At 46.3% G+C, this 12,527-nt stretch overlaps 1 protein-coding gene across 2 annotated transcripts in view; it reads left to right on the forward strand.

Annotated features, from left to right (window-relative positions):
• The window catches only part of SLC13A4 (solute carrier family 13 member 4), a 37,280-nt gene that overhangs the window by 2,968 nt on the left and 21,785 nt on the right, over nucleotides 1–12,527 (forward strand). For both annotated transcript variants that reach the window (XM_019750649.2, XM_019750657.2), the window contains exons 2-3: nucleotides 3,152–3,280; nucleotides 12,171–12,307. In XM_019750649.2, coding sequence (XP_019606208.2) covers nucleotides 3,152–3,280; nucleotides 12,171–12,307 — 266 coding nt within the window. The remainder of the gene's footprint in view (nucleotides 1–3,151; nucleotides 3,281–12,170; nucleotides 12,308–12,527) is intronic.

Here is a 12,527-nt window from a genome sequence, read left to right on the forward strand (position 1 = left end):
CCTGCAAAGATGAGTTCTCTGTGTGTCACAGTGTCAACAAAAGCCCTGCTCTTCTTCCTCTATGGTGATGTAAATCGGTGCCCGCTGTAGGCAGAAACCAACCCGTAGGATGGCTCTCCCCATTCCTCCACCTTGCTTCAAATCTTTAGATTCTGATATTTAATCCTGAAGATTCCTAAATGGACTTGTCTGCTCTGGGCTGGAGCTGAGAGAAGTAACCTGGGCAGAAGCTCCTGGCCTCCAGTTCTGATGGTTCTTCAAAGTGACAGGCTACATTTTGGGAAGGGTTAGAATGACCCTTTTTCCTGCCCAGTGCTTTAAAACTAGGGGCCCAGACTCAGCTTACCATATTACAGAAGAAAAGCGTACAAGAGGGCGTGTCCATAGCTAAGTCCTGCTTCAGTGTCGCCGGGGGGATAAAAATTACACCCAACTCCCAAGGTAAATTTCAAAAAGGCTTCCCGGTCATTTATGACAGCAGGGTCACAGACCACAAGCCCCTTTCAGTGAAGTTTGGATGGGATATCACTGGGGTGGCTGAACTCCATGGAAAAGGAGAGCAGAGGCATGCAGCTATTATCGTGTTTCCCCGAAAATAAGACCTAACCGGAAAATAAGCCCTAGCATGATTTTTCAGGATGACATCCCCTGAATATAAGCCCTAATGTGTCTTTTGGAGCAAACAGCTTAATATAAGGCCCAATCTTATTTTCGGGGGAACACGGCAGTAGCAGTCAGGAAACTTCTGATATGGGGAAACACTACTTTTGAACACTCTCCCTTATTTGTAAACAGGAGCAGAAAAACAATTGACAACACTGTCCCTGAAAGGCACTGTCTGAACACTTACCAGCCCCTACACACCAGCTGAGCAGTGGCAGTGATAAGGGGCCTGGGATTCTCAGAATATTTTCTCCAGTAGATAAGAGACCTGTAGGCCAGCAGAGGGGCCCAATTCACTTCAATCAATATTGACTGACTGACTGATTGATTGATTGATTGAGCTACCCCCAACACTAGCCAGATGTGGGGACACAAGACTTCTGCAATCAAACTTCGTAGAATATTTTGGGGTGTCTAAACATAAGCTTGCCTGTTGAATTTTGAGAAGGTCGAGAAGTGGCAAAAGGAAGTTTATGTAAATTCCACAAGTGAACTGAGTGAGAAATATATGGAAAGACCCTCTGATGGTATAGTCTTTTGGTCTTTTTTCTGCTCTAAGGAAAGTCCAGATAACAATGATGGTAGATTATCCTGTTCTCAATACTGATGGATGAACGTGGCTTGGTGACTTCCTCCAGTAACCTATTCTAATTCTTAACAACAGTTACAATAAAAAAGTTGACTTTGGATTACCCAAATTCTCCTAATTCAAACCAAAATGGTGCCTGGTACAGGGAAAGTTTTTGTGTCTCATTCTCAGTCTGTCTCCATGTCTCCTCTCCCTTAACTAGTGGCCTTGTAATGACCAGGACAAGAAAGACTGAAGGTTCTCAGGAAGGAGTAAGCACTTCTCAGTAAGGGACAGATATTCTGTCCCCTTTATCTTCAACTGGAGTTACGACCTGCCATTCTGTCTCTTTCCCAGAAAATAGATGGGAATAAGTGGGCTAAAGAGCTTTGAACTCCTTTAGGTAGTTTTATTTCCACAACAAAGGGTGTATTTCTCTAAATTGCATTCTTTTCCAAGTGGAACCTTTTTATTTTTCCACGATTGATTCTGTTGTCTTATCAGCACTTTCAAAAAATTTTAACTTCTCTCTGATCTTTTGGCCCCCAGAGGAATTCTCAGTGGGAGCTACAGTCAACAATGGCTGGGGCCGGTTCCCACTTCTCAAGCCCTGAGCCTGTAACCCACATCAGGAAAGAGCAGGTCCCATCCAGCCAAGCAGGGTTAATCACTCCCGATGCCCCTCCCTGATCATGGCGGCCCTTTGTAATTTTTGTGCAAGAGTGTCAGGACACATGTTCTGAACCCAGGGGAGAGATAAACAGAACGAGATTTGTCAGGTTTCTTGATCACCAGCCAGCCTCAGGGCAGGTCAGACCTGAGCCCAGATGGTTTAGAACTATGTATAAATTGAGGAACCCACAGCCAGCTTGGATCTTCTATACAGCAACCCTCTGAGCCCATTATTAAGGCCCTTGGATGGCGACCTCTCCCTAAAGTAAGCCAGTGACTTTTCTCAACACCATGAAATCAGCGCCATGCCAGGCAACTGACATTCCTGGAAGCCAACGTGAAGGAGGGCTGATTTTGTATAAGAATGCTGTACTAATTTGTTCTTTGCACCCAGGGGTTGTGCCACCAGCAAAGGGAGTGTGCTGGGGAAACCACTGGTACATTTCCAGGCCTTCCCTCCAGTTGGCAGCACTCTTTATCCCCTTCGTCAGAAGATGCTTCCATGTGCATTCCACCAAGAGGTGGAATGGAGTCCCAGACCAATGAGAGCCAGACACTGCTTAGGGCACTGGTTCTCCACCAGGGACCATTTCCCCCCAAAGGGACATCTGGCGATGTCTAGAGACTTCTTTGGTTGTCACAGTTAGGGAGGTGAAACTGACATCAATGGGTAGAGGCCAGAGATGCTGCTAACATCTTACAATGCACAGGACGGCCCCCATAGCAAGGAATTAGCCAGCGCCCAATGGGCCCATCTCAGCGCACCTGTGAACAAATTACACAGATCGATCCCTACCTTTATCTACCCCCAAGATCCTCTAGTGTGCCATCAACTTGACACCAAAATATCCTGGCCCAGTCCGAGTTAAAGCTGGGAACTCTGCCTTTAGTACAGTATATGATCGTGGCTCTGAACACGGCGGTTAGATTTGGTCCCCACTCTTCAGTGTCAGGAACCAGCCGAGCTGTGATGTCCTAACAGTCCCATGGCCACCCTGCTGCAAACCACTGCAAACCACATGCCACGCATCTGTTCGTCCAAGGAGCAGCCATGACGTCCCACACCCATGGATGGGTCCCACACATATCCACCACACTCCCTGGCCAGGCGCGGCCTTGTACCTGCCAAGACTGGGTCCCAGTGCCCATGTCTGAGTCCGGGGGCCGCTGCCGCTGCCCTGGGCCTCATCTGGTTCTCAGTGGCAGTGGCTGTCCTGTGACTAACTGCCCTCTTCCCTCCCTTTCCAGGAGGCTGCGTGTGCATACGTGCTGATCGTGACTGCTGTGTACTGGGTGTCTGAGGCGGTGCCTCTCGGAGCTGCAGCCCTGGTGCCCGCCTTCCTCTACCCATTCTTCGGAGTCCTCCGATCCAGCGAGGTCAGACCCCTTATGGCCCAGCCCCCTACTCGGGTCCCTGCCAGGCCAGTGACAGAGGGCTCCAGGTGAAGGGAGATGCGCAAGGCACTTGAGGACAAGGCTTTGTCACCCTCCGGAAAACCACTTAGCACCAAGCCTTTGCACGGGCTGTTCCGGACCCCGAGTTCCTCTCCTTCCACCCATGACCCGTCTCCCTCAAACTGCCCCTTTCAGGAGTTTGCGAGGGTAGCATGACCATGAGGAGATAGGAAGATTGTCTGGTAAAGCGTTAGGCATTGTTATCGCTGGGGCCGGAGACAAAAAGCAATGGGAGAACCAGAGGGCAAGTTTGATCATTTGAGGTGAAAAATCCTTTCCCATCGGTCCGATAAGCTACTGATGATATTTAGCAATTGGGTTACAGGGAGCAGCGTGGGCCAAGCCTGCTGCACTCAGATGTGAAGGAAATGCTGTTAAAATAGAGGGCATGGGGCATTGCTCTTTGTGAGCTAGTTAACTTTGCAGACAGAGAAAACACCTCTTCCACAACCACCGGCCGGCCCCCTGCACCAGCGTGTGCCATGGCTCACCGGGAAAAGCTAGGCTGGCATCAGCAGGAGCCCCTATTCCAGATGCATCATCTGCTTGTCACCCCCCAAACCCACCGTGTGCTTGCCCAGCCCCTTCCCATGACTCAGGCTGTTCTTCCACCTTGGAAAGTTCTCTCCAACTCCTTCAACCTTTAAAATCCAACCCAGTTACCCTCTGCAGTGAAGTCTCTCCAAAGACCTTGGCTAAAAGTGTTGTTTCCTTCCCTTGGATCCTATCTGATGTCTTCTTTAAATGGTACATGAGCTACACCAGATACAAACTTTCAACAGACATGTCCTTTCTCCACCAAGACCCAGGCCCTCTAGGATGTAAGAAGTCCATGGCAGGTGTGTGCGCAGGTCATCGTGTTAGCCCTTAGTTAGCGTTTCTTGATTGCAATGTTTCTTGATGGTGTATCAATAGTGTACTTTCCATATGAAGGTACGCATGGGAATAAGGTCAGTGTGACTCGAGGACTCTGGCTTTTGTCCCTCATGTTGTTCACTCAACATTCAGAAAGCGATTTTCTGAGTTCTGTATCTACCATGTGCAACATAGGATGTAATAGGGACCCTGAGGGTGACAAACATGAAACACATAAAGTCTGTCCTCTTGAATCTCACAGCTGAGGCTTCTGAGTTTCCCATTGTGGGCTAGATGTGTGCCTATAAGTGGTTCCTTTTTATAGTGACCTATTGGTCAGCAGGTATTGTGAGTCTGCTACGTGCAAAGCTTAGACTGCCTTCTCTCTGTGGAACTCAGGTCCTGAAATCATAAAAATGACTCCTGACCTTGAGAAGTTTCTATTCCACTAGATAGAAAAAAACAGAAGACCCTCAGTTTCTGGCATTGCGGAGGATTTACGCAACTCCCCATGAGGGAGTGTTCTAGATAAATGAGATTTACCCTGTCAAGTGTCCAAACTTTACATTGATCACTTTTTGATTCAAGTCTTTCTAAAAGGCTTTCTAATTTCCCTGGTCTTTATGTTCAACAGAAGTTGCCGAACATAAATTAACTTTTTCTTTGGAGCCTACAGAGTTTGGGGGGAAAAAAAAATCTCAATCAGAGGAGCGAATGTGGGCTGGATGATAGCACAGTTGAGTAACTTGAGTGCTGGTTAAACAGCTGAACCTAAAGAAACTTGAGTAACACATTGACATCGGACTGGAGACAGAGCTCAGATGAAAACATAAACGGCATGCTTTCAGGTTTGCAGAGGACTCAAAGAGGCATGGGCTAGCTAATGTATGGTGACAGAATCAGTGTTCACAGGGTGAGACAATGAACTAAAGCTGACAAAAATAAAGTGTAATAAGGATAAATGTTAGCAGTCCGTGTGAAAAAGACCCTTGGCTTTTAGTTGAGTACAAACTCAGCACGAGTCATCTACCAGCTCACTGTGGCTGCCAACATTTCGAGCATTTATTATTTAACAGGCGCTATGGGAGTTCCTTTACATGTACTATACCATTTAATCCTCTATAAAGTGGCTGTTGTTTTTACCTTCCATTTACAGAGAAGGGAACTGAAGTTCAGAGAGGTTAAGTAACTTATTGGAGGTCACGCAGCTAGTAAGTCGTAGAACTTGAACCCAGGACAGTATGATCCCAGAATCTGTGCTCCTAACCACTGGTATATGTACTGAAATCTGCTGAATTAATAAACAAATGTGTCCAGAGCATCAGGTTCTGCGTAGGGAGCTCATTCAGGGGTGGGTAGCCAAGATACCAGAAAGCGAGAACTAGAATGTCAGTTACATGAGGAATGAAGAGAAAACTCAAAAAGGGTGTCATTTCTGGCTTCTACAGGTCAACACACCAGGCTCACAGGTCAAAGCTGAACCCAAGAGTCAAAGCGCCATAAGGGAGATTCCCTCTCAGAATGAGGGAAGATTGTAAGGGGCTGCCATGTGTGGTCCTGGTAGCCCATCCCCGGAAGTACAATCCAGACGACCCTGTCAGGGATGCTGGATGTCGGCTCTTGGAAGAGGGGTTGAAATCTCAGGGCCCTTTGACTTCAGGATTCTATGATTTTCTTGTGGGCACCCAGCCAGGTCTTCACTCCACTGGTATTCAGACCCCAGTCGTGTATTTTAAATTTGTTTTGTTTTGTTTTGTCACCATTGTGATTCTCACTACTATCCTTGTATCGGCTTCTAAAGTCCTCTAAGCCCTTCTAGTGTGTTGCCATATCCTGGGACAGTCAGTCTAGCTAAGATTTACCGTTTATAGGAGAGGGGCATAGACGTGGGGGCAAAGGGGTTCTCTGAGGGGAGTCAACAGCCTGGTTTGAATGCTGGGGCCTGGTATACCTCCAGGATGCCCAGGGTCAGGAACTCTTCCCGGGGTGATTACCTCTGCTCTCACTAGCACACACACACACACACACACACACACATACATACTCTGCTGTCTCTGGGGTCCTGCACTGCAGGTCCCTGGCAAGTCTTCTTCAGATTCCAGTTCCTTCCAGGTCAAGAGAGGCAGTGAGGCAGCTCCGGCTGCGATAACAAAACAGCCACTGCAGCCAAGTGACACTTGAGACTGATGTCATGAATCTGCCTCCCTGTTTGTTCCTGATCTTTCTGACCCACTGGATTCCTCTGACTTTCTCTGTTTGTTTAAACCTAGGGGAATTTCATATACCACTCTCTACTCTGCCCTTTTGGCCTCTACTCACCATGGAGGCTGACCCGCCCCTGCATACAGGCCTGGGGGGGTGTAGGCCGAGCATCTGGGCCTGGCCACCTGCCGGAACCCAGGCTTCCCATGACCCACAGCCAGCCAGACACTGCCCAGAGCTGAGCTCCATACCCACACCTTACTTGGGGACTGGAACAGGAACCTACAGCTCTCACAGCCTTTTGAAGACAAGCAGTGTTTCTGAGAGAAGACCTATTCCCTAAGAATGAACCAAACCTTTGTCCCTGGGCTCAAAGCCCAACCCGGTTTCTCCCACTGGGACAGTTCATGCAGTCCCAGAGAAACTGGGGGCACTTTATGTCAGCATTTCCAGCTATGCAGGACCTGAGCCAACTTCTGGGCCAGGTCAGCACCCATCTGGGCTCTCTGCTTTAGACTCCCCTAGGGTAGGGTTTGCAAAAGGTGTTTTTTAAAGCAACAAAACCTTTTCTTTAAACCAAATCTTAGGAGACTCAATACATGCAACTGATGGAAGAGGGAGTCCTACTCCAGTTGGGGGTGGGGACCCAGAGCCCTGGCTGTTAGGGCCCTTCTCACAGGATCCCCTGAATTTTCAGAGGCAGTGAGTGTGGTTTGAAAGCCTCTGCCATTATATCAGGTGGTTTAGGTGACTAGGAGGAATCCACATTCACTTACCCAGCAGAAGCAGCATTTCTGCCCCGAGGGAAAGGCTGAGAGCCAGACACACTAGATGTGGCTGCATGGCTGGGGAACTGGCTGGAATGGTGTACTGTCGGACTCCAGCTCTGATGGGGAACCAGTCCAGACATCCCCTCCTGGGGTCTACAGGATTTCACTGCAAAATTGTTCAGATGAACCAAAAAAGCCTCAAAAGAGGCCCATTGCCAGAGGCCACCACTGGTCTCTTGACGGGTTGTGACATTACTGCCATTTGAAGAGGCTGACTCACAGCTGACTAGCAAAGAGCCTGGGTCAGAGGTCAGCTGCAGGGTGCTGATTGGTCGCCTTCCTGAGGGGCCCCAGCCAGTGCCACCAAATGCCTGCATCAGGAGAACAGACACAGTCAGACCCACATATCCTACTGGTCCCTGGCTGCCTCCACCATGAGCAAGTACAGTGGCCGTGCAGAAAGGGTCAGGATCCAAGCTGGGAGTTGGGCTGCACTGAGTTTGAATCCGCTTTGTCACTAACCAGTCTTGAGCAAGTTGTGTAACCTCTCTAACCTGCCATTTACTCATTTGAAAACTGAGAGTAATAGAAACTCCTACCTCCTGGGGAGTGGTGAGGATTTTAGACTATTCTGAGTGAGGTGGTACCTATCAGAGCACCCGGTTTATGGGCCTGAGGACTGGTTGATCGGTCACCGTCTTCCCTTGATGGGAATGGCAGGGAAGGAGATGCACATTCTTACTGAGAAAACACTGAGCTGAGGTTAACAGCCAGATTTCCATTTTCCTCAAACTTCTAGGAATAGAGCCGCATCTCCCCTCTGCCCTCTCCCCTAAAAACAAACAAAAAAAACCAACCAAAAATAACTTTTTTACAAACTAAAAACCGAATATATCTAGAGAGCAGTAAATAATTCTGTGTCTAAAAGCTCATCGCTAACAGATGTCACAGGCAATTCACTAACAACGAACTGGAGAGTTAACAGACTACATCATCAGCATTTAGGTCCTTGGGCCTCTCGGTCCAGGCTGGGGCAGAAAGCTGTTGCGATACATTCACCCTTCACTTAAGGAAATTTGGAGGAATCTTAGCCTTTTAGGTCCACCTTCCTCCTTGTTATTTCACTTCTTTCTCTTATTCCCTCATTCGATCACGCTGGCACACCTGATACCTAATCCTCAGTTTCACCGTGAAGCTTTCTGTCTTTTCTTACTTTCCTTAATGATCGTGATAACATTGATTAAGGACTTCCTATGTGCTGAGCACTGTTCTATAATAAGAGCCCACATGCATGATCTTACTGAAGGCCTGAGTCATGATGGATTAAATGAGCTACGTGTCATCACTGCCACCACCAAAAAGGTTGGAGGGACGAGTCACAAGTGTTCAGTAGATTGTCCAACAGCGTACAGCTCACGTGGCCAATCCGACATGCAGCCAACAAAGCAACCACTCAAATCCGGGCAGTCTGAAGTCCAGAACCCATGCTCCAAACCGCTATACTCTGCTCCACCTTTGCAAAAGCAGTCTCCTTGAGCCCATCTCTTCTAAAACACAGTGCAGAGACACCGCTGCTCTCGAAGCCCAGTGATTTGGCAAACAGAAAACCACACAGCAGAAAAGCAGGAAGGCAATACAACCGCCAATGCGAGTGTCACAAAACCCATGCCGTGCATTCTACTCGTGGGAGGAGCACGCATTTTAAAATCTATTTTCTTTCTGTAGCTAATCCTAACAAGCTTTGTTATCAAGTTTCCCAACTCACAGAATATTCGTCTTGGAAATTAGATAGTGGGGGGAAAGAATGCTTATGGCAAGAGTGAGTACAAAACACATTTTAGAAAATAATTAAGATCACCCTCAAGAATCCAGGAACTCTGGTGTTGCCTGAGGGGTTCTGAGTAACCAAAGTTTTATTGTAAAAGAAAATGGGCTAGACAGTTAACAACAACCACCTTTGCACGGGATTTTGATTTATAAAAGCAAAAAGGCAGCCTTGTGCCTGGGCCCACTCTGTGTGCTAATAGCCTCAGGACCACTTAGTAACAGGAAGTACCTCCAGAAATCCTGGCTGTCAGCGTGGTGGCCATGCTAGCTGGTTTGCATATGTCATTTAATCTTTATAACAGCTTTACAAATGATAGGGACTCACATTATCATCATTCATTTATAGATGAGCAAAATGAAGCCCACCGAGGTGGAATAACTTGCCCAGGGTCACACAGCCAAGCTCTGCGTGCCCTCATTCTTCACAACTTGACTGCATGACCTCGTAATCACAAACGACACCCAGGCTCCCTGCCCAAGCACATGGCATTGCTTACAAGGGGGCAGGGAGGGCACTGGAATAGACCTGAGCCCACCAAACACCAAATAAGAAAACAGCACAGAGGCAATATGCCGCTAAAGCTGGTCCTGGGCCCATGTACTTAGGGTCAGTGTCAGGACTTCCCTCCTTGGTAGACAGAGGAAATTAAAACACCAATTCTACCACAAAGCTGTCTCCTCGATATTCTGGGAAGGGAAGGGTGCAGTCAGAAAGGTCCTAGGACCACAGTTTAGCTGTAGCCCTCAGGCATCCCAGAGGTGCTTCCACCTCCCGCTAGGGGGCAGCATCTCCACCCTTGGGCAGGGCCCAGAGGTACAAGCCCAGCAGAGCAGGGGGCCATCTCTGCACCGGGGAGCTGGGGTTGAGGACCAGAACTGGATTAACCAGAAGCAGAGGGCTCTTCCTCCAGGAAATGGTCACCGAGAGGGCAGATGTGCCTTCTACACAAACCTCATCAACCAGACAACGAAGTCACTGTGAGACAAGATAAGGGGGAAACGGAGCAGACTGTCTTTGACCTTTACATAACCAAAGTGCTACGTGCGGAGTTTAAAAAATCAAATACTGAAAAGCTCGCAGTGAAAAACTAGCAGTCTCCTTCCCCGCCCCTCCCCAAGTTCCACCTACCCCCACCCAGAGTCAGTAACTTTTAAATGTGTTAATGATTCTTCTAGTATGAAGCTCCACTTTCCTATATGTATTCTGATTTTAATTCTTCAGTTAGCACTTTTAGACATTATTAGTTGACTCCCTATTATAGCAGATGAGAACACCCCCCTTCATCCTCCCGAGATAAGGCATATCACAATTTTGTTACTTTAATAATCAAGTGTAACAGTGTGATTATGTAAATATGGTTTACTTAAACACTATATATTTCACATTTCCTTTTCTGTTCAATCTTTATTTTTCTTGCAGATAAAAATGTTCTTGTTCTTCTTACTTTAAGAGGGTTTTTAAATGAGAAGTTAAACTTTCTTTTTATATCTTTTCCTCTTGATTTCTCTCATGGTTCCATTGTGGGGAACAATTCTCACGTCTGTGACAAATATCTATTGAGCATCTACTTTTGTGTATTTTTCTACTAGGTGTTAAGAGATAGAGAAAGAAACATGATAGAGAAACAAACGTGGTGCTTGGCCTTTTGCAGCCTAAAATTTAGTTGAGAAACAAGAGAGGTTCACTAAAAAAAAAAAAAAAAAAAAGCAGTGCAAGCATGAGGCAACAATTCCAGCTTTGCCCTACGTGCTCTCTGAGGTGTGGAATTAATGATGCCTGCAGGGAATGTTCTGGAATCAGAGGCTAGAGTCACAAGGAAGGTTTTCTGGAGGACACCAGGCCTGAACTGGGCTTTGAAGTCTGATCAGTCTGTACAAGCAGAGATGAGAAGGGAATGTTGCAATTGAGGGAGGAAATCAGTGACGAGTTGGTCCATGGACCCCAAGTATATGAAATATGTTTTTAACAGACCTAAGTCTCAATTTCCTCATCATTAAAAAGTGAGAAGTTGATAACTGGTACTGTGGTTGTGTAAGAGAAAACCCCTATTCTTAGGTAACATACACTGAACTGTTTAGGGGTAAAGGGCCAAATGTATGTAACTTATTCTCAAATGGTTCAGAAAAAAAATATGTAGACAGACAGGTAGTGTACGGGTGTTCCTCATACTATTATCATTTTTGGAACTCTTTGGAACTTTGGGTCATTTGGAGTTATTTAAATTGAAATAAATATTTTTTTAAGGTTTAAAGCTAGTGATAAAGATACCCTCAAGAACTCTATCCTAAGGAAATAATCACATTTATGTAAGGTTAACAATTTAAGCAGAAAATTATTCTTTGCTCTATTTGTAGTAGCAAAAACAAAAACAAAACACCTAAAAACCTAAATATTCAACAAAAAGAAAAGGCCAAATAAGTTTTATAGTACATTATGCTGCCATTAACGTATTTTTGCAATAAATTTAAGTCTCATAAGAAAATTATTAGGGTTTGATGTAAATTGAAAAACAAAAGCAGGATATAAAACTGTACATACTGTATAAATCCAATTATGACATTAAAAAGTTGAAGAAAATATACCATAGTATTAACACTAGTAGGATTAAGGGGAATTTTATCTTTAAATTTCTATATTTTGAAGTTTTCCATCATGATCATGTATTGATTTTCTAATAAAAAAATGAACATAATTTCCCGAAAAGCTAAAGAAAAATGAGATTTGGGGACAAACCCAGGGTTATTTGGATAATTTTTAAGGATTAAGATAAAATTACAAGTATGTTTATTCTTTGAATTCATATCATAACTAAATAAGTGTTTTTATACCTTTAAAAAAATGGAGAATATCTCTACCTTATGGGGTTATTGGCAGGATTAAAAGAAATATCTTTGTAAAGTTCTTAGTATAGGGCCCACCCAAGGTAGTATGCATGTGTGTATATATATATATATAAATTTAAAAAATACGTATATTTTAAATAGATATAAAACAGTTGGCTATTTTAATAGCCCTCATCTCCCTGCTTCTTGTTGGCCCAGCCTGTGGTTGAAAATGAGTTTTACGGTGCGGGGATGGTGGGGGGGAGGCTGGCCCGCGCTCCCCGCTGGGGCTGGGCCCCGGGTGGGCAGCGGGTGACCGCACTGGCCTCCCGCAGGTGGCAGCCGAGTACTTCAAGAACACCACGCTGCTGTTGGTGGGCGTCATCTGCGTGGCGGCTGCCGTGGAGAAGTGGAACCTGCATAAGCGCATCGCTCTGCGCATGGTCATAATGGCCGGAGCCAAGCCAGGCATGTAAGTCGCACGTGGAGCCTCCAGCCGGTAGTGCCTGCCCCCAGCTCCCAGAGGGCCAAAGGGGCACGTCCACTTCAGGTTGTTTTCCTACCAATGACGATGGGATGGGCCACGCAGCTCCCACCTTTCCCTCCAGCGAAAGGGCCTATGACCATGGGATAGAGTTGAGTGTGTGATTCTGGTGTCACTTATTGTCACAGTCCAAATAATTTAGCTGAGC

This window comes from Rhinolophus sinicus, linkage group LG11 (genome assembly GCF_036562045.2).
Source record: "Rhinolophus sinicus isolate RSC01 linkage group LG11, ASM3656204v1, whole genome shotgun sequence".
Classification (NCBI taxonomy): Eukaryota; Metazoa; Chordata; class Mammalia; order Chiroptera; family Rhinolophidae; genus Rhinolophus; species Rhinolophus sinicus.